The 20,549-nt window shown below is 39.2% G+C and overlaps 2 protein-coding genes across 2 annotated transcripts in view; both read left to right on the top strand.

Annotated features, from left to right (window-relative positions):
- Positions 1-777: 777 nt before the first annotated feature.
- LOC121517939 (E3 ubiquitin/ISG15 ligase TRIM25-like) lies at positions 778-12,004 on the top strand. Its single transcript, XM_041800058.1, has 4 exons — positions 778-1,532; positions 4,829-4,968; positions 8,744-8,911; positions 10,323-12,004. Exons 1-4 carry the CDS (start codon positions 906-908, stop codon positions 11,029-11,031), a joined length of 1,644 nt encoding a protein of 547 aa, XP_041655992.1. The 5' UTR covers positions 778-905; the 3' UTR covers positions 11,032-12,004.
- A 2,055-nt stretch (positions 12,005-14,059) lies between these two features.
- Positions 14,060-20,549, top strand: part of LOC121517125 (MICOS complex subunit mic25a-like) — a 142,026-nt gene continuing 135,536 nt past the window's right edge. Inside the window, exons 1-3 of the mRNA XM_041798659.1 lie at positions 14,060-14,238; positions 18,540-18,633; positions 19,217-19,325. Of these exons, the coding sequence (XP_041654593.1) occupies positions 14,155-14,238; positions 18,540-18,633; positions 19,217-19,325 (287 nt within the window). The 5' untranslated portion in view covers positions 14,060-14,154. The remainder of the gene's footprint in view (positions 14,239-18,539; positions 18,634-19,216; positions 19,326-20,549) is intronic.

Here is a 20,549-nt window from a genome sequence, read left to right as displayed (position 1 = left end):
GACTTCGTCTTTCATCACTTGAGCCAGTTTGGGACATATGGGGGCTCGTCCAGGATCAGAGTTTTCTTTTTCTCATGTCCCACATTTGCTTCAGGTTATCCTCGTAGTTAGTTTAAAAGATACAAATAGGGAAGATAACAGTGGCAATGAACTTCATGATACCCAACTGCATTTTCTCTGCTGTTGGACATGTGCCCTCTAGAGGGCGCTTTATCAGGTTTCATCTACTGATAGGGCACTTAAAGAGCACCTTGTCAAGTGTCGGAAAATAAAGGTTGATAATTACAGCCAGCTGTTTAAGTGTTGGAAATAAACTGATTAATGTTAACCTGACATGCCAGATGGATGTGTGTTATTCATGGATAACTGAGTAGAATAAAAGGAACAGATCCATATCTACACCTGCTATTGACTTCTTCTTCTGGGATTTCTGACCTGATTTTTCAAAACAAACTGAGCTGAAACAGCAAAGTCCCAAACATAAGTTGTTGTCCAGACAATCTGTGCTCTGGTTTCCAAGACAGACAGCTCCTGACATTTAACTCTCCTTCAGTTTTCCAGAATGAGTTCACGTGTTTCATATTTCTACAGACAACAGAAGCCCCCATGCTGGTGTGAGTTCCTGTAGCACAGTCAGCATGAAGGCCTCTCAGAAAGGAATGCTGCCCTGCACACATTTCCCAGACACTCCTCCCGCAATTCCGATAAATACTGAAGAGCCGCTGACTTCCTTGTTTGCTCTGCATTCAGCTGTTGGCACAGTAGACTCATTTGCTGCCTCAGCAGTTAGAAGGAAGAGTGAAGAAAGAGACAAAGCGTGGAGTAGGATGGGTAGGAAGTTTTGACTTGAGTGATCAGAAAAGAGGATTGCCTGACTCAAAGACGCTACATCTTCAGCTGACAGCATGTCTTCTTGCAAGCCGGAGGAGCAGTTGGCCTACGAGCTGAGCTGTCCCATCTGCCTCCAGCTCTTTTCAAACCCTGTGGTCCTCCCCTGTGGCCACAACTACTGTCTATCCTGTATTTCTGACACAGCATTTGCCGCCATGAAGCATGACAAAATGCCTCCTCGTTGCCCTGAGTGCCGTGAGGAGTTTGAGAGTGTGAGCACCCTGCAGAAGAACTTCAAACTCTGCAGCATCATCGAGGGATACCGAGCCACCGTTCCCCTCATGAACAGAGAGTGCGACACTGAGCCGGAGAGGATGAGGGTTTTCTGTGACCACTGCATCGACGAGCAGTGTCCAGCTGTGAAGTCTTGTCTGAAGTGTGAGGTGTCGCTGTGTTCCCGGCACGTCCAGAGACACCAGGAGAAGGACTCGTTCAGGGGTCACACTTTGGTGGAGCCAATGGATGAGCTTGGGATGAGGGGCTGCACAATCCATCAGTGTCCCTTTGAGTACTTCTGCTCAGATGACATGTCCTTGCTGTGCGCCACATGCTTCATAGAGGGCTTTCACCAGAAACACGACATCCTCACCTTCAGCGTGGCCGAGGAGGAGATGAGACGTGCGCTGGAGAGCCGCAGCAAGGTAAGAGCAGAGTTTTCAAACTGGAGACTGCAAAGAGCACGCTTGGTAAACATGGTCATTAACATTTAAAGGCTGCTACTCCTGAACGCTTCAACATTGCAGGCATCATTTTGGGCTCTATGGAACATTGACACTTAGAGAAATCCTGCCCATAGTCCAGAATCACCATCAGTGCTACTGGGACAGAAATAAAGGAATAAATAAAATATTGTGCATTTTTGACACTTTGTGCATCAATGTTGGGCTTGAAAAAATGAAACAAGTATTCTAATGGAGAAATAGAAATATGACTGTACATTAATATATCCTCCTGCATTCATGTTTTCATTACTGCACGTATTACTTACAGATTTGACTATTTTCATGTTACTGGCAGCCCCAGTCCCAGCCCCTATATGGTAGGGGTTGGTGACATCACAAGAGAGGCAGGGACTTCTTTCAACCCAGACCCTCATTGGCTATTGTAGGCTCTAAACAGAGTAAGGCTAAATGAGGTGTCAATCTAAAGGTCAGAGGTTGGCAGACATTTTGATGATAGTAAAGCTAATAATTCCTTGGAAATTGATTTCAAATTCCTTCCAATTGATTTTTCACAGCAAATACAGTAAATTTTTAAATCATATAACACCAGTCCATGAATCTTTAAATGTAATCCTGTTTTTGGACTGTTTTTCATGGGTTGGTTGTCACACTTTACTCTAGTGTGAATTGCTCGTCATCAAAACATCTGTCAGTAGTCATTTCTACCTTAAACTGAAGCTTAAGGTGTTGGCTTGAAATGTGTATTCTTCTTACTTTCCAACTCATTACAACAAAGAGGTTATTTACTATCAAAGATCTCTCCAGATATTGTGACAACCAACCCCATCACGGGGATGGTTGTCACACACTAGGGGGTTGTTTGTCACAATGTTGTTTTAATGTTAAAAATCTTTCCTTTTTATAAGAAGTTTATATTGGTCTCAGAAGTCCCCAAAACATGCCTGTGACATCTGTTGTTGACAAAACACTCCAGTACTGGATATTTGTATGTCTAAGACACCCTCTGTTTCTGCAGTGACTGTCATTTTCAAAGTCATTCAACCACTCAAACCACGTCTAGTCCAGGACTGCCAGAGTCGGGGGTGGGTTTGCGTGTTGGGAGTGTTAGATTAAGCAGCTGTGGCCTCTGCAGTCCAGTCAGGTGTCTCTAGTCATCGTTATTGAGGGAGAGCTGAGCTGGGTGTATGTTTGAGCATGGAAAACATCCAGTTATCAACCAGCACAAGTTTGGCTACATAGATTGTTGCCATAAACAAAAGTGATAATGACGCACAACAGTGTCATCAAGCAGAGGAAACAGGCACGCTGTGTGACTTTATACATAAACACAGAAAAATGTTCACACTGAAAGAAGTTTTCCATAAAGTGGGTTTTCACTGTCCTGGATGGTGTTTGCATGCATGAAAGAATAAAAAATGCTCAAAAAGTAGCTGCAGACTTGTGGACTAGGCCTGAATAATTAAAGGAGAAAACAGAAGGGGATGGGGTTGGCATTGTTCCCTATTGATGTTCAAAGGCACCAGCATGACTGTCACGCTGTTGGCTTGACCAGAACGAGGGTACATTGTGACAAGAGAAATAGGACCTAAAAACACTGGAAAAATAACCCAGGTCCAGGCTTGAAAAATATAAAAGTCCTTTGATTTATAAGGTTAGAAACCAACAACAATGCATTTGACTTGCACCTTCTTCAGGGTGTAGTTACACTGAGACAAAGAGAGTAATTATTGCTGAAGTCATCACGGGTGCATGCAACGTTTTTATTTCCCTGGCCTCTATGTGCAGAGCATAAGACACACAACAGATGCATCCAGATGCAATATTTAGAAGTTGATTTTATAGGGAGGATAATCAAGGTTTTTTTTATTTTCTGATTTATAAAAATTTTTTCTTTTTATTACCTGCCCTTATAGGCCATAAAACGATGCATATATATATATATATATATGGCTTTTTCTAAATGAATTAAAACAAAACATTTTTTTAAAGTGATTAAAGTGCGGGTATTATGCCTTTTCTCAAGGCTTTACACCATCTCTCTGATACCCACGTGGTAGCTTAACTTGGTTTACAGCTCAAGAGCTCCTCATATTTCTCACACTGGTGTCCTGAAAAACCCTTATTTTAACCTCCCTCTGAAATGCTTCATTTTTGCTGCTGTCTCTTTCACCCCCCCCCCCCGGCCCTGCTTTCCTCCGACTGGCCGATTTTCCAGCTGGCCGGCGCCAGGACTCAATGTTTTGTGCCCACCCCCTCCATTGTGGCTATATTGCTATGCAAGTACTTGTAAATTTTGAATGAGTAAAATATGGCGAATTTTGATATACATCCGTACGTGTTAGACCCGGAGTCTGACCCTGATAGTTTGGAGAGAGAGGGGGATGAAGACCAGCAGCAGTGAAGGATAGAGCAGGATGCATCTGTTTGGTAAATGTTTAACTACTGTGTTACTAGATGGCTTTGATAATGGACGATTTATCCGTCGCCGCACTTTGCGTTGTATTTATTCATCTCTGTTCATCTTGTTGGGGCGGTCTGTTCTGCTTTGCCGGCAGCATGGACGAACCAGTCAGGAGGTCCTATTGCGATGACCTCATCAGTTCGCTCCATCGAAATCTCGTCTCGGGAAGATCTCGGAGAGATTCCCGACTAACCGTTTTCATCAGTTTACACTCTAATTCCAAGATTACTGCCACATATGTTTATCTTGTGGTTTGAAAATTTGCATACGTGAATTATGGACACCCAACACTGTGACTTTATAGTTGTGTTTTAAAAATTGGAGAGTATAATACCCCCTCTTTAAACACTAATTTAGGGAGGCCTACTTACAAAATATGGTGTACTCTTTTTACCAAGTTTGATTTGCTAAATATTACACACTGCATCTTTAAAATCCAAAAACAGACCTATAAAATGTGTTTCAAGCAGACAGATTGCTTAAATTGTTCAGCAATGTTTTGAGGCCTCATGTTTAGCCCCTGAGAAACTTTAATGGAAACGTGACATCTGAGTTCTGAACATGGCTTTAGGCTAAAGGCACATTGCCATGACTCTTACAGGTAATAAATAAGGATAGTTAAGCATAATGACTCAGTGACAAAGCTGAAGAGTTCTCACAGGTTCCATGTGACAGATTCACGCACTTAAATTACACGCTATCCTTTCTTAAAGGCCTTTTACCAGAAATAAGCATCCAGTCATTCCAGATTTTTTTCTCACTGCTGTCATATGTATGTCATTTGTGCTTGCAGGTGATTTCCAGCCGGCTGCAGATGACAGAGTGTCTCCTTCAGAAGACGGCAGAGGAGCAGGGAGCCTCTGAAGCTGTTGGAGACAAACTGGTGAACAAGGCCGTCACTGTGATGGACAGTATTGCTGCATTAGTGGACAGGTAATGCTGAACAATAGATACACTGATGCCAGGTGGGAGGGAGACAAATGCAGACAACAGGTTTCTAAAACCACCACTAAATCGCAAGTGATTTATGGAAAAAGGGAGAAAACAAAAGCCCAAGATAACTAAAAATAAATATAAAACTAAATAAAAACATCAAAACCAAATAGATTTTCTCTAAGTCTGAGTAATGCACCTCGTTAGTGGCATTGTAGATAAATTGAAGCATTTTTTTGTGCCAGGCTTCGATGCAGAAGTTTCATAGCATAGCAGAAGGTGTGCTGCCATCTGAAGTACAGTGTAGAGTATTTATAAAATATGATGTCGGATAGAGAAAAAAACAAGGGCCACATGTCTTTTTTATGCAGTGTATGTAACTTCAGGTTTCAACTGTAAATGTCGTCCATGTTTTCAGTGATCAACACACAACCATTTTATTGCTCACTAACATGTAAACAAATGCAAAAGGAATAAATGAACATGCCTCCATCAGTGAATGCATTCTACCCCAGTGCTTGGACATTGGAACAAGGGTAATGGCCCAGTTTAATGGCTGAATTTTGCAAAACCTGTAACTTGATTCACCTGCAAAAACTCTGACTTCCTTAGTTGTAACCAAACAATCCCAATACATTTATGTAGTTTAGCAAGAGGGCAGTTTTGGCCTGTAATTTCTGTGAATTCAAAACAAGACATTACCCAGTACTGGCCAGAAGGACTCTTTTCTTTTATACCGCTGTGGTATCAAACAGGTGTCAATGTTGTTGGATTTTTGTGAGAATAATACTGCAGTACAAAATTTGAGTAATGTACCAGGATAAATAACTGCAAACAAATATAATGATGTGAACTAGGCAGCCTAATACCATATATGAATATTAAAGGTCTTCACAACTGACCTTTTTAATTCCAATAATGACTCAGAGAAAAGGATCACATTGGTTATTGCGACCAGTTTCACCTTTACTTCACTTCATTACATCAGAGTTGACCTGGAGGATAAAAACAGAGGAGTTTCCTGTCATGTTTATGTGCATTGTTTTGTCTGTCCTCATTTGCTTGTCCGAGTATGCAGGGCATTATGGGAGAGGGAAAGTAGGTTATATGTCCTGCTTTCACGCAACAGTAAGGGTTAGACTTGATGTTAATCACAGTCAGATGATCAAATCTCACCTCTATTGTCCTGACGATGCAAAACGACTGAGCTCTGTCGTCTTAACCCAGAAAAGATTATGTAAGGATGCTTTTGCTACCTCAGCTGTGCTTGGTGCAGGCTACCAGGTGGTTTAGTGGTTAGTGCTGCTGCAAAAGTGTTGGTTAGAATCCCAGTCGGACAGGGACTCCCTGTGTGGAGTTTGCATGTTCTCTCCATGCTTGTTTGTCTCCATGTTAACCCTGTAATTAACAGGTGACCAGTCTAGGGTAGCTAGGTTTGGCTCCAGGACCAAATGATGGATGGATGGATGTGGTTGTTGCTTATTTTGTCATAAATATGTATATTTTTGGGGGCTTCAAACCTCCAACCACAGTTAATGACAATGAAAAAAACAGCAACGTTTTTCCTTTGTATTTGTGTGTAAAATAACATCCAAATATGCAACAGCCTGAAAGTTAAACTACAAAATATCCCCTGGAAAGATCCCTATATATCCTGGTTCTTCATCATAAAAACCAGGGGTGAATGATAAAATCATAAGTGCATGATGCAGAAATTTGGTAAATATAAAGCTATTTTTATTACTCTATTTCAGGGAATGGAATATCTCCAGCTGCTTAAAGACAGTCTAATTTAACTCATTAATCCAAGCCTTTGTCTGCACTTACGTGGTTGTTGACTTGGTTTTTGTTTGTGCATCTTTCTTTGTTCATTACATCACATGTACTTTACAAAGTAAGAGTTCAATTCAAAGTGATTATATAAGATAAACAACAGCTGTCCTTTGTGGAGCTTGAAGAGCAGGACTGGGCAGTAACATCTAAAGACACATATCTGCATGCTTAAGTCACCGTACCCATCCTTTTATGTAATTGATCCAGTTTATCGACATATTCTGACTGCCAGTAAACTTTGTCACCAAAGTGACAAACAGTACACAGCATGTACGTACGTCTCTGTAAAACATTTTTAATATGCAAATGACAGATGAAATCAGGGGTGTAGCTGGGGATTTTTGGCCCTCAGAAGGAATATTACACAGGGCCCCTTAACCGGCAACAAACATTGCGTCATATTTAAAAATCTCTATGCCTCTATCTAGTATGCAAAAGGCAGCATGGAGTGGCAAAAATGGTGGAAAAAACTGGCAAACAGAGGTTAAATGGATGAAAAATGGCAAAAAAAAGCAAAAATACAGGATAAAAAGTCAAAAGCTGGGGGAAAAGGGGCAAAACCTGGATAGTAGTGGCAAAGATTGGTAAAAAGTGGCAAAAAGGAGCAACAAAAGAGGGCTTAAAGCAAAACATGGCAAAAGTTGCAAATAAGGGCAATTAAAATATACAGACAAAAAAATCAAAGTTGATAATTAAAGCCAACTGTATAAGTGTAGGAAACAAACGGAATAATGTGACTTGCAATGGATAATTTCTGAGGCCAAAGTTTCCCTTTTTTTAAGGTTTTCTGGGGGAATAATATTTCAAATTAAGACATAAAAGGGCCACAAATCATCACACTTACTCAATGTACTTTACAGAATATTGAAAACAAGATCTTAGGTCAGCAGGCAGCACTCTAGTGACTAAATACACCTGCACCTGATGTGCCTTTTACTTACATTTAGAAGGCCCATACCTGAGGATCTGGATGATAGTCACTGAGCAGGTCAGAAATGTACTGAGGCTTCGTACCACTCAGAGATTTATAAATAAGAAGTAGTACTTAAAAATCAAGTCTGTATTGGACTGAAAGTCAGTGAAGATTTGTCAGGATGGGTGTGATGTGTCCTATTTTCTTTTTTCCTGTTAGAATGCAGGCAGCATTTTGAACGTCCAGCATAGAGGGTGTAACAGTGATCCAGTCTGTTGGGTATGAATGCATGGACCAGTTTTCAGAATCAGACTGAGACGTGAATGACCTGACCTGAACACAAAGGGCCTCAGCAGATGTAAAACCATGTCTCTTAAGATCAACCTAAACTGTATTTGAAAAATGTGATTACATAACACCAGCAAATACAAAAGATAAGGACTGTTGCATTTTTTATTTGTTTAATGCCATCAGTGACCTGCTCTGACCTCTGCTCTTTGTCACATTCTTTTCAATCATATCATGGGAGGCAAAGGAGCTCTGTTGAGCAGGCTGCTTCTTCCAGCCTGTACCAATACTTTTTGTGTTGTCTAGTTTGTTTGCATGGTTGACTGAAAATGGGCGCTTGCTGTGTGTGCAAAATGCAGCATATTCATGGCCTGGGAAGCTCTGCCTTATCTGTAGCTCACATGACTGCTATCCCAGCTTGTTATGCTGCACCTCAATACAACAGTTGCGAATAGCAATCCAACCTAATGCTAACAGTGTAGGAACAAGAAAGGAACACAAACAATGAAGAGAGAAACCATGACCTCATTATGCAGGACGGCCTCTGTTTAAACTCTTAATCTCTGCATCTCTGAATGTATCTGCCATCAGTCTAGAAGCACCTAGGGTTTTCAGATGAACAGAAACATAGCCTATGTCTCTTTGATTTTATCAGACTGAGAGAATGTTTTCTTTGTGAGCACAGGGGGGAAACTATAGGTGATTTGACCTGCTTTGTAACTGCTGTTGTGTTGCGTTCAGGTACAGGGAGCGTCTCCACGTGCTGCTGGAGGAGGAGAGAGGCCAGCGCAGAAACAGCTGGCAGCAAGGACTGAGCATGCTGGAAATACAACAGCAGCAGCTGCTGGAGGCTCAGCAGAGTGCTGCAGAGGTCCTCAGTGAGACTCACGCATGTGTCTTCATACACAGGTACGACTGAAGAATACTTCTATAAATCTAGAAAGGATATTGTAGATTTTTTTTGACTGAAATATGACTAAGAACACGGATTTATTCATAGCTTGCAAGATCACCTCTTACATTTACCCATGCAAATATATGAAAAAGTCAACATGCTCAACTATATCAGCTTAAAGACAGACTCTTCTTTAAACTAGAAGTTTGCTCTGATAAGTAAAAAAGCTAGTTTAACAGTGATCTATTGGTCCCCTCAAATGGGGTTGCACTGGATGTGCCATGTTCACATGTGAAGAGACATGTGAACCCAACATCACAGGTCAAATTTTCTAGAAAACCTCCAGTTTACAAGGCACAGCATGTTTGATCAAGTATTCCCCCAGTTTTTAGCCTTATGAAAAGGAGCTATGGCAAATTTAGAAAGCCAGGAGAACAAGGAATCTTTGGCATTTATATTGACATTGCCTTTATCTGTTGTTAAACCCCATCCCAGTTGGCATTTTATGGTTAAATATCGACCCTGGTAAGCCCTCAGGGTCGACCCAAGTTCAGGATCCGGCCCCTGCTGTGATTGAGTCTGACACCCCTGCATTAGCATATTCAGACACAATCAGACGCTGCCCAAGTTAAAATGAATGGTTTCCAGTTAACTAGGCTTTAACTACAACTTTTCTCTATAGTGAACACTGACATCCAGCTGTCAAAGAACAAAAATACATCATTTTAAGGATGATATTATGAACTCATATCATGAATCATGAAAAGGTAAGACCCAACACAAACTGCGAACTAGATCACTTAAATGTTTCAATCCTAACCATGACTAAAGAGGCGGTTTGGACTTGAGATGGAACAGTGAAACAAAGGAATGTAGACACATCCTTAAAAATAAAAGCACACCACTGACTTTTTGCCTCATATCTTTTATCAGGCATCTGCGACTCACTGAAAATGGTTTCCTGACCCGTTGTTGGGTCCTGACCCACCAGTTTAGAACCAAGGTCATACATGATGCTAGTGACACGTAGTATGAGGTTATAGATGTCAGTTTGCTGACATTATTTTTCCTTACCTTAGAAAAATCTAGATATCTTCGTAAATTTTCCTTCTGTTGAGCTGATTGTGTGGTCTTCTACAGTGAACATCATTTTCTAAACATATATTTTCTGTCTTCAAAAAGACTAAAAATAAGCAAACGAGATCACAAACTCATTAGAATATGTTCTCAAGTTTATAAATCAAGTTAGAAATAACAAACAATATACTGTCGCCCCCTCCTGGCACTTAAATAGAATGCAGGGCCAGGTCATGCACTCAGATATGCCTTTGAATTACGGCAGCCTACTTAAGAAAAGACATGTGATTCTGAGTAGCAAAGCAAATCAAAGGACACCAGCTTATTTTTTCCTTGTCCTCTCTTTAGGTTTATGCTGATCGAACATAAGCTGAGAGAAGCCGCTGCAAGTCCCATGCCTTCAAAGATCCCCTTAAAGGCTCCGCTCAACACAAAGCGTCTCCAGGTGGGCCTGAAAACCCAAGACTTCCGTACAGAAATGGCCCACCTCCTGGATTCTCTTCATATCCTCCTCAGCCCCTTGGACCTGACCTTCAACCACATCACTGCCAACCCCAGCCTCATCATCTCCAATGATTTACGCACGGTCAAGTTCAGCTCCACCAAGCAGTCATACATGGAGCACCCAGAGCGCTTCATGAGTGCACCCCAGGTCCTGTGCAGCCAGGGATTCTCTGGAGGTGAGCATGTGTGGGTGGTAGAAGTGGGCCCTAAAACCCAGTGGTCTCTGGGGGTGTGCTACAAGAGCATCCCTCGCCGCGGTGACCACAGTCGCTTGGGACATAACTCTGTGTCCTGGAGGTTGCAGTGGAAAAACGGAAAGCTGACGGTGTGCCAGTCGTCCTGCAATGTGGCTCTGGGGGAAATGACCAATCAGCCGCAGAGGATTGAGGTAGCACTGGACTATGAGGGAGGAACGTTGATTTTTCACAGCACCAAAGGGCGCAGAGAGCACCTCCACACCTTCAGGACTGTGTTCAAGGAGCCGGTTTATCCAGCGTTCAGCATCCACTCCAACACATCAGAGTCCTGGATCACTCTGCAAAGTGGGATGTAAACTTTTTTATGTGTCATTCAAGCAAAACAATCAGTTTCCTACTGCACACTAAATAGCTATGACATTGCAAAATGAACTTTTATGATTAACATAGAGCAAAAGTCTGAATATACTACTATATACTATAACCTGTGTATGGACTGTATACCGCTGCAGCATCTCTGATGCAGTCAAATGATGCTCCAGCTAACTATAAACTACTTTCAGATTCATGCAAGTATTTCTGGGATAAAAAGCAAAAACAAACAAACAAAAAAATGCATTGGAGGGACAAGCTGCAAACACATGCATGAAGGTATTTTGTGAATAATAAGACAGCACTCACAGATGTAAAGAATTGGGCTGTCAAATGATGAATTTTTAATTGTGACTTATCACAGAGTTAATCGTGATTTTTCTCCTTTTAGCAGCATTTTGAAAGTCTACATATTTAAGACTGTTTTTTTTCTTTTCTTCACTGTCTAAAAATATGGGTAATTGACTTCCTGTTTGGATGAAGACCTGCTTTTATTTTGAAAAGAAACACAGAACCCTCGGTAGATCAAAGATTTTGACATGAAAAAAAGATGTTGGCATGGATTGAAAAGGAAATAAGGGATAGAATGTTAAAAAAAAAAAACCTTAATAACAAGATTGTGAGTTTTTCAAACTGAAGTTAAGATATTCAAAAGGGCAGTGGTGGCTTACTTTACATCATAGTGACTGCAGGGAGACGTTGCAGTGCTTGACCAAATTTTGCTGACATGGACAATAAAGCACAAGATTAAAGACAATTCATGCACTTATTATGGACATTAAATGCATTAAAATTATTGGATTAATAGTAACAGTGCTAATCAGGGGCACAGCTAGGGATTTTGGGCCCCCAGAAAGATTATTACACAGGACCACTCCTTAACTGGCGAGCCGAGCAAAAAATGTTGCATTGTTTTTTACAAATATCTATGCATTTTAATGTATTTTTGAAGCACAATTTCCCCATTTATGAGCAATATTTTTTACTATGGTTAAACTGAATTTACTTGCATTATTTTGCAGCGCTGGACTATACCATTTGGACATTTTTAAGGGAGGAGCAGGGGCCCCCCAGTATTTATTTTACTCTGTTTGATACAAATTTTAGTCTGTTGACCGATTCATTTTGTCACTTTTGATTCAATAATAACTAATTACTAAGAAAAAAATTATAAACACTTTTCAGTGCAGGCTCTTCAAGGGCCCCTCCCTACTGTTGGCCCGGGTGATCAGTACCCTTTCCCCCTTGTGCTACGCCCCTGGCACTAATAATAACAATTATAGCTGATAGGTATTTTTTTTAAATCCGATCTTCATTTTGTTGACAAATTACCGAACAACCTAATCACCAGGGGTGGAAAAACACAAGAATATTTCACTCAAGTAAAGTACAGTCACTGTTTAATAAATCTAATCAGGTAAATTTAGGTTTAAGGTTTAGATGTTACTTACAGTAATGAGTACAGAGTAGCTGCTGAGGATTTATACAGTAGCCTAAAATATGATTTTTCATTTTGGGCAATAACAACATGAGAATCAGGTTGTCCAGGGCAAAAACTCAACAATAAACTGAATGTAAAAGCTGCTTATGGATGTGATCAGGAATCTTTCTCTCTATTCGTGCTACTGTGTAGCCAAAGCCAAACAAGCATATTTTCATGACGTTAGCAGCTATGTTTTCACAACAGGGAGGCTCTAGCTGCAGGAGGCTACACTGTTTTTGTATTTTTACTCACTCTTTGATGGTTTTTAAAAATGTAATATAATTTAATGTGCAATACTTCCCCAAATTATACTGAAGTAACTAATTCCAAAATGGTCCAAAAGTACCAAAAAGGGTACTAATTTGCAGTGGTTTAAGTAAATGTAATTAGCTGCTTTCCACCTCTGCTACTGGTTCTTTCATATATATATATAAACTATCTTTTTTCATATTGCAATATATACTAGCACAGGAAGAAGATATACTGTATCACAATGAAAGTTGTTGCCAGAAATATGCTGCCTATGTATTTTTTCATTAAAAACAGAATAATTGTATAAATTAAGATACATGAAAAATCTGTTAAAACAGTGCAATTGTAAATGTGGTAGAAAGATTGCTTCTTTTCATGTTGTTTAGCTGCTGTCAGCTGACTAGTTAAAAAAAAAATCAAATACTAGGAATGGATGCTTTATCATTGTATAGTACTTTATAAATCTTTATAAATATGTTTCTCTGTCTAGTATGGCTGTATTATTGAAAATGAACAGTTAAATCACTGGGTAACTTGTTTACATAACCTTTAATTTAATTTAATTTATATGTTTTTTGTTCTATCTTTCTTTCTCTTTAAGTCTAAGGGTGTTCAAGGATGTTCTATCATTGAAATTAGTGGACGTTTCTCTTTTTGACATTCATTATGTTTGTTTCTGTGTATTAAAATGAAATATTTTATGGCTTTAGATTTTTTTCTGTAAAATAAACCCTTAACGTTTATGCAGAATGTGAGGCATGTACACAAAGAATGGATTAAAAAGGAAATAAACACTAAATTTGATTTCTGTGGTTGCGTTTTGATTAGAAACCTGTGTATCCATTTTTTACCATTTGAATTGAAATGATTTCTGTTATTTCTGTGAGATAGAAATAAATAAGGTGATTCTGGAAATAGTAGTAGCTTTAACTGGATGGCATAACGCAAAGAAGTATAGTTCATACATATGTCCGGGTTTCCTCAGAGTAAGCCTATTTTAGGGTTATGTTTTGTCTAGGTAGTTACAGTAATTCAATCAAGTGTGCTTAAGATTATGACATAGAGGTTGCCAGGTCTGACTGTGTATGGGTAATTATCAGCATTTGAACAGTATGTATTTTACGTAAATATATGGATCGAACACATAAAGATAAAACACGGTACATGCAATTTACATCAGAACTACTTTTATCTAATCAATCTGTCAAACTACAGGGTCATGTTTCAAGATGGGGGTGTTTAAGGAAGAGTCTGGCAACCACACCCCATCTGTCACTGCTGTCATTGGGCAGGACTGAAACATTATTTTCATGTTGGTAGCATTATTACACGTTAGACAATTTCCAACACTGTCACTGAAAAACCTGAAGGTATGGGCTCAGGAGAGAGTACGACCAGAAAAGTGTCTTTCGGTGTGGATGATGAGGACAGGGTCCGGATTCTCCGCGGAGTCAAGGTAATGCTAATTTAGCTAACGTTTGATAAGCCATGCTAACATTACTTTTATGTTACGCCCATTGTTCAACCACGCTAGCTGCTAGCATGCTGTTGCACAGCAAACTAAGTTCTCACTTTCTTTAAAACTGAATGACTGTCTAGTCTAAACCCTGAGAGGAGACCGGAGACAGGAGGAGGATGTAAAGGGATGCAGGGGCTGGGGCAGGTTGACAGAAGACCTGAAACAACCCCGGTTTTCATCACGCCGAACCCCATTCGGTTTAAGTCCCGGTTGAAAGCGTACTTTGGTTATCGGCAATTTAAGACTTAAAGGAGATGATAAGTACTGTAATGAATTCCTTAGGCTGCCGTTATAAATTCGGCTAATGTAGTTTCCAACCAAAAGTTGAGTATTTGCTACAGTTCACCAACAATGTTAGCTAGCAGTCTAGAAATCTCCTTCAGCTAGCAGAGGAAATGCCATGAAAACAGCGATGTTCGCTCGTGTTTTGTCGGACTGTGTCACAGTGGCTGTGTGGTTTCATGAAAGCGAGTTTCCCTCTGACTGAAAAACAGCATCTTCTTTTGTGTTTTATGTTACAGTGTCAGGAATGTTTGTGTGTAACCAGCCTTCCTTTAAATGAGCTAATTTTAAACGGAGTTTGGCTGTCTGCTCTCATCTGACAGTGCAGCCTTCACGTGCCTCCAAAGAAAATCGGAATTTTGACAACTGTTGGTTATGGGACACACTGACATTGCTGTAACTAAAGATATCGTAATAAAAAGTTTAACTGGTCTGTGTTTCGTAGTTCTACACCTTAGAGCTGGTGTGGAAATTGAGAAGTTTCAACTTCAGTTATAATTTTGAGCTTCCTGAATTCATGAAAAAAAGGTAATTGAGACAATTAGTGTGCTGCATGCTGTATGTTGCTTTTTTTTTCCATAGGTTTTGTCATGTGTGCACAACCTACCTCTTCCACAAGAAAAGCTTCCACTTTAAGGTGACAGGCAAACTGTCTTTGTGAAGCAAAATAAAAGTAAAAATTACCTCAGGTACTTGATATTTACCCCCCCCCCCCCCCCCCCCTTTTTTTTTGAAAACATATACTAATGCAGGGGTTCCAAAACTTTTCAGTTCGTGGCCCCCAAAATAACGGCGTCAGAGATCCTGGACCCCCACCTGCCCTTGAGGGGGATAAAGTACATGATGTTGCACAAAGCAACTTGCTTCTTACGTACTTTCTATCATTTTCACTTGCATTTAAGCACAAATATAACTTAAATAATCACATTTGTATTTTCAATTGGACTCATTTTGACAACTTTTTTTTTTTTTTTTTACAATAATATACAAAATCGATTATTTAAAATCATATTAAATTTTGGAAAGCATTCCTAGACCCCCCTTCACTGTCTCGCGACCCCCTGGGGGTCCTGACCCCCACTTTTGGAACCACTGTACTAATGCATGTAAGAACTTTTAAGAAAAACATCAGCTCTCTTTAACTTGTAGCTAAGAATAAAACAAATCTCTTATCAGGAGTACGAGTACCTAGGCTTGGTGTCGGCACTGACATCCAGCACTGATACTGGTATCTGTACATCCCTACATTTTGGTTTTGAGGAGATGGACCTGACACGAAGAGAAAAAAAATGCAGAATTGGTTTCAAGATAATAGAACATATGATATTCAACCATTTTAATTTCTCTCACATATGGAAATGCTATAAATTTAATAAGTAATTATGTTTGTACCCTCGATTATGGCTGACCAGTTATTAAAAATATTTTTGATTACTTTAACTCATATTGCAAATTAGATATAAATTATTACATTGACAGAAGATTATTTTTCTGTCATTATTATTTCTAATAAGAAAAACATACACAAAAATCAGGAAAGAATAATTTATGGCCGACTAATCTAGGAAAAAAAATAACACTTGGATAACGTCTCTGCTGCTAAAATGGTGATGAAAGTGTCGTTTTGGCTCACATTTCACGTTAAAGTAATATTGCACCGTTTGCAGTGGAAAATTGCAGTTAGACATTTTGTCATTTAATCTAAATTTTGATTAATCGTTCATCCTCATTCTCAATATCACTCTTACCAATCTTGATTATGATTTTTGCCATGATGGAGTGGCTGCTAAAAGTTTTTAATAGTGGCGCCTGAAGCAGTGATGCAAGATCATGGGGAGGATTCTGCTGCATATGAGGAGGCAGGATACGATGCAAATACAGCTCCTAATCCTTAACTGCTTTCACAAAGAATATGAATGCATGCCCCAACATGACTGCCTCTACTGTACGTGAGCAGGAAGAGGAGAACAACAGGATTTTGTGTTGGAGGAGAGATAAAACAGGAAGGGAAAATATATAACTTAAAACATTTTACATCATGCAAATGTTTTTCTGACTTTTGCATTTTAGCATTCTGACCTTTATTGCTAAACAGCCTCCCTTCACTTAGTGCAGGGGTGCCAAACTCAATCACAGCAGGGGCCGGATTCTGGATTCAGGTCTAACCCGAGGGCCTAACAGGGTCAACTTTTTAACCATAAACTCTCACCCTTGTTTCACCAGTAATAAAATATGAAAAAAAAACTTAGCGCTGATGACAAATTATTTTGAAAAAAAAAAAAAAAAACTATATATATATATATATATATATATATATATATATATGTTTAAAGGCCCAAATTTGAGAAAAGTAAATGTATTAGTCCAAAAAGGTCTAAACATGAAATTGACATTGAAAAATAATGTTTTAAAAAGGCAACTGTATTAGAAAGAAAGTCAAAATCATGAATTATAGGTGAAAATATGATTCAAATTTTTAGATTGAGTGTCTAAAAGGTCAAACTATGGGTTTATGATGTCAAAGTTAGGAGTTGAAAGCATGAGATAAAATACAAAATAATCGGTTGAAAGGTCAAAATATGACTTAAAAGTTCAAAATATTATATAAGAAGTCAAAATTATGAGTTGAAATGCTCAAAGTATGAAAAAATAGTCAGAATCCTAAGTTTGAGTCCTGATTGTGAGATGCAAAATTAAAAATGTGAAATCAAAACAAAAATTAATGTATTTTCCCGTATTCTGATATTTTTTCTAATTCTTTTTATTCCTTACTTTTTCAGATTGTATGACTTAACAAGGATATCTTAAATTATCAAGGATAAGTTTACATTTGTATACTTCTGCAGACCTCATACTGATGGACCAGTTATAACAAAGATATGATATAATCCTGCAGGCCGGATTTAACTGCTCCACAGGACGGATTTGGCCCCCAGGTCTAAAGTTTGACACCTGTGACTTGCTGATCAAATAAAATGTGCAGACTATCTCTGCTTGCAAAATATCAAAACTTCATTTGTTTTCTTTGACAAAAGTGAGGGTCCAAGTCTGAACAATGAAAATACCTGCATGGGAAATAAGAAGTTTGAAATACATGGTCGTAATTTTGAAAAGCAATCTAGAAATTATGAGAAAAAGGTTGTTATGTTGATGCAGCCCCTTGACACCACACAATTAAAACATCACAGAAATAATAACACTATGAAACACTCAACAGGCATATTCAGGCCTAGTTTAGCTTTTTAATTTTATCCTTATATGATGGGCATAAATAAGCCTCCATATGTTGTCACTGTGCAGTGGATGATTGTGTGGAAGTATTGTCAGTGCCTCTTTGGCTTACAGCCGTTCGAGTGTGATTACAAGAAAAGCAAAACTTGTAGCCACACCCAGTGAGGATGTTTGGTTATCCAGAATAAAGTTGTAAAGAACAAGTCTGGAATGAACCAATGCAATTCTAGCAGTTTATGAGTTTATATTTTCAAGTGCATAATGATTTTAAAATGTTTGTAAAATTGTCTTTACGTGAAAATGTCGAGCCGTTCAGATACTCTTAATTCCGAGCTTCGCTGGCACATTCAGATGTTGTGAGTCATAGAAACAGTGAGTCAGTAGCTTGTGCCTGGCTGCTTACTGTGGTTTTGGTGAAGCTATGTTTCACAGTTTCCCCTTCAATTTCCCTGACCCACACTCACACACACATTAGGAAGAGCTGAGTAGACCCTGTTTATTTTTTTTGCACAATTTGCAGTTTAACCTTGGGCAGAAACATTGAAATATAAAAGGATGGTTGATTTGAATGGAGGCATGTTATGTGAATGAAGCTTTATTCTGCAGAAGCTGTCTTTAATTTTGTGGAAACTGAGAGGAACAAAAAACCTTTTGGGTAAAATGAAAAGATCTCTCTTATTTATTTGATTTATTTGTCTTTTTCATTTGTTTTTCTCTTTCTGTAGTTATCTGAAGATGTTCTCCAGAGGATGAAAGGAGTTGCCAACATCCCTCCAGAACGCAAACCATCAACAAACACCGCCCCTCTGAAAGACACAGGTATTATACAGCTGACATTGTAGCTCTGATAACAGGTTTTTTTATTAGAAAAGGAGTGAACACCAGCAGTTTCCTCCAGTTGATGATCAGTGCACTACAGCCTCAACATAGGGGTACCTGCTCTATCAAATGAGCTAAACTGGGGCCCTGGGCCCCCAGGTTTCACCTGGTGGGAGATGTCTTCTGTATTTTGCACACTTTATCTCAAAGCCAATTACACGAGGTAATGGACTAGGTAGACATTATAATTGGCTTATTGAACAAACACTGCAGAGTGTCCTGAGAAGTTGCTCTTCCTAGAAACATTAAGACAAAACATCCCATTAATAATGTAGCATCCTCTGAATGACAGGGTATTACACAGACATCATTCAGGAGATCAGCTGATGAAGAGATGTTGAAAAGCCCTCCCTCCATCCCCAAACACTCCTCTTTTTAACAGGTTTTTTTGGATAAATCAGATTAAAGAACTTGCAAAGTTGAATTAAATTAATCTCTATCATCTCTTTCTCACATCCTTTCTGTCTTTTCTTGACAACTGCATAGTTCTGCACCTTGAGTTGTTCTCTTTGTACATGTCCAGGTGCTTCAAGTCCTCGACCCCAGCAGAAGAGCCCACAGAGCCAGGCGCAGCCCAAGACCCAGTCCAGCGCCAGCAAACCAGCATCCAATGCCAAGGAAGACCCGAAAAAGTATGTTAAAGGGACATATTATGCAAAAATCACTTTTTCAGGCTTTTCTAACAAAATTTGCACCCCTGGCCTGTCCACAATCCCCTCAAGTACCAGAACACCCCCCCACCACCACCTTTCAGAAAATGTGTAAAATATTTACCCCTCATGATGACATGTGGGGAGTTGGCTCTCCCCCTGGATGAAAGTTCTGCCCTCCTCAGGAGGATCAGGAGAACCACATCCATTAACCAGCATCCATTTCCTGAGAGGGGCGGAGTTAGGGGGGTGGAGTCAGTAACACTTAAAGCCACAGACATAGAATTAGCTCGTTCTGAGCAGGGCTAAAACAGGCCTTTTTTTTTTTTAAGACACTCAAAAATCCACTACTGGAGTGTTTTTATAGCAACAGACTTCACAGGCATGTTTTGGAGACCTCTGAGACTAATTTAATCTTGTCTTAAAGGGGTAAAATACAGTACTGATTATAATTCCTTTAATGAGAAGAATAACTGCTGGGCAACATTATGTCAAAAGTGGTGATTTTTTGACATGACTATACTAGATTGTATGGGTGTTCAAATCCATCCTTAAACAAGTTTCAGGCTTGTCCTTTTAAATTTTGCCCAATAAAATGTAAAAGAGTAGGCATCCTGGGGGTGGTAGAAATGAAAATGGCTCGTCCTTCAAGTCAGTTTGTCATCCAAAACATTTTAAAACTGTCATTTCAAGGTAAAATTGTTAAATAACGTTGCTCCAAATAGTAATGTCCAAAAATAGCCTCTTAGGCTGAGTCAGCAGAGAAAGTCTGTTGTTCTAAGTTTGGAACAAGTGAGCAGACATGAATGTTTAATAGGGAGATGTTGAAAAATCAGCAGTCAAGTTTGCCCTGATATCTACAAATTTTTGGAAGCCTCCTCCCAATTAGTGATATTTTTGTTTAGTCAGAGATTTAGAATATTGGTCAAATTAATTGAAAACTCACATTAAAAAAGTTAAAACAGATTTTTACTATTAGATCTTTAAGTTATCATTTATTATTATCTGTACTAAAGCTGGAGGTGAATCAGAGCATAGCAACTTTTCCCGTGTTTCCTCAACAACATATTCTTGTCAGTGTTTCAAGGAAAGAATCTCATGTGTTTGATATTATTTAGGTATTTGCTGCCCCCTTGTGGATATATTTATCAAAGCATCTTGACTTTGAGGACTTTAGAATCCAGAACTGATGATATGTGTGTTCAT

This window comes from Cheilinus undulatus, linkage group 11 (genome assembly GCF_018320785.1).
Source record: "Cheilinus undulatus linkage group 11, ASM1832078v1, whole genome shotgun sequence".
In the NCBI taxonomy this organism is placed as follows: Eukaryota; Metazoa; Chordata; class Actinopteri; order Labriformes; family Labridae; genus Cheilinus; species Cheilinus undulatus.
This window is presented reverse-complemented; position numbering and strand designations above follow the sequence as displayed.

Excerpts from the sequence above, each read along its gene's own strand:
- LOC121517939 (XM_041800058.1), top strand. The coding sequence starts at position 906 with ATGTCTTCTTGCAAGCCGGAGGAGCAGTTGGCCTACGAGCTGAGCTGT. Across the intron at positions 1,533-4,828 it reads CGCTGGAGAGCCGCAGCAAG|GTGATTTCCAGCCGGCTGCA; the intron begins GTAAGAGCAGAG and ends TTGTGCTTGCAG. Across the intron at positions 4,969-8,743 it reads ATTGCTGCATTAGTGGACAG|GTACAGGGAGCGTCTCCACG; the intron begins GTAATGCTGAAC and ends TGTTGCGTTCAG.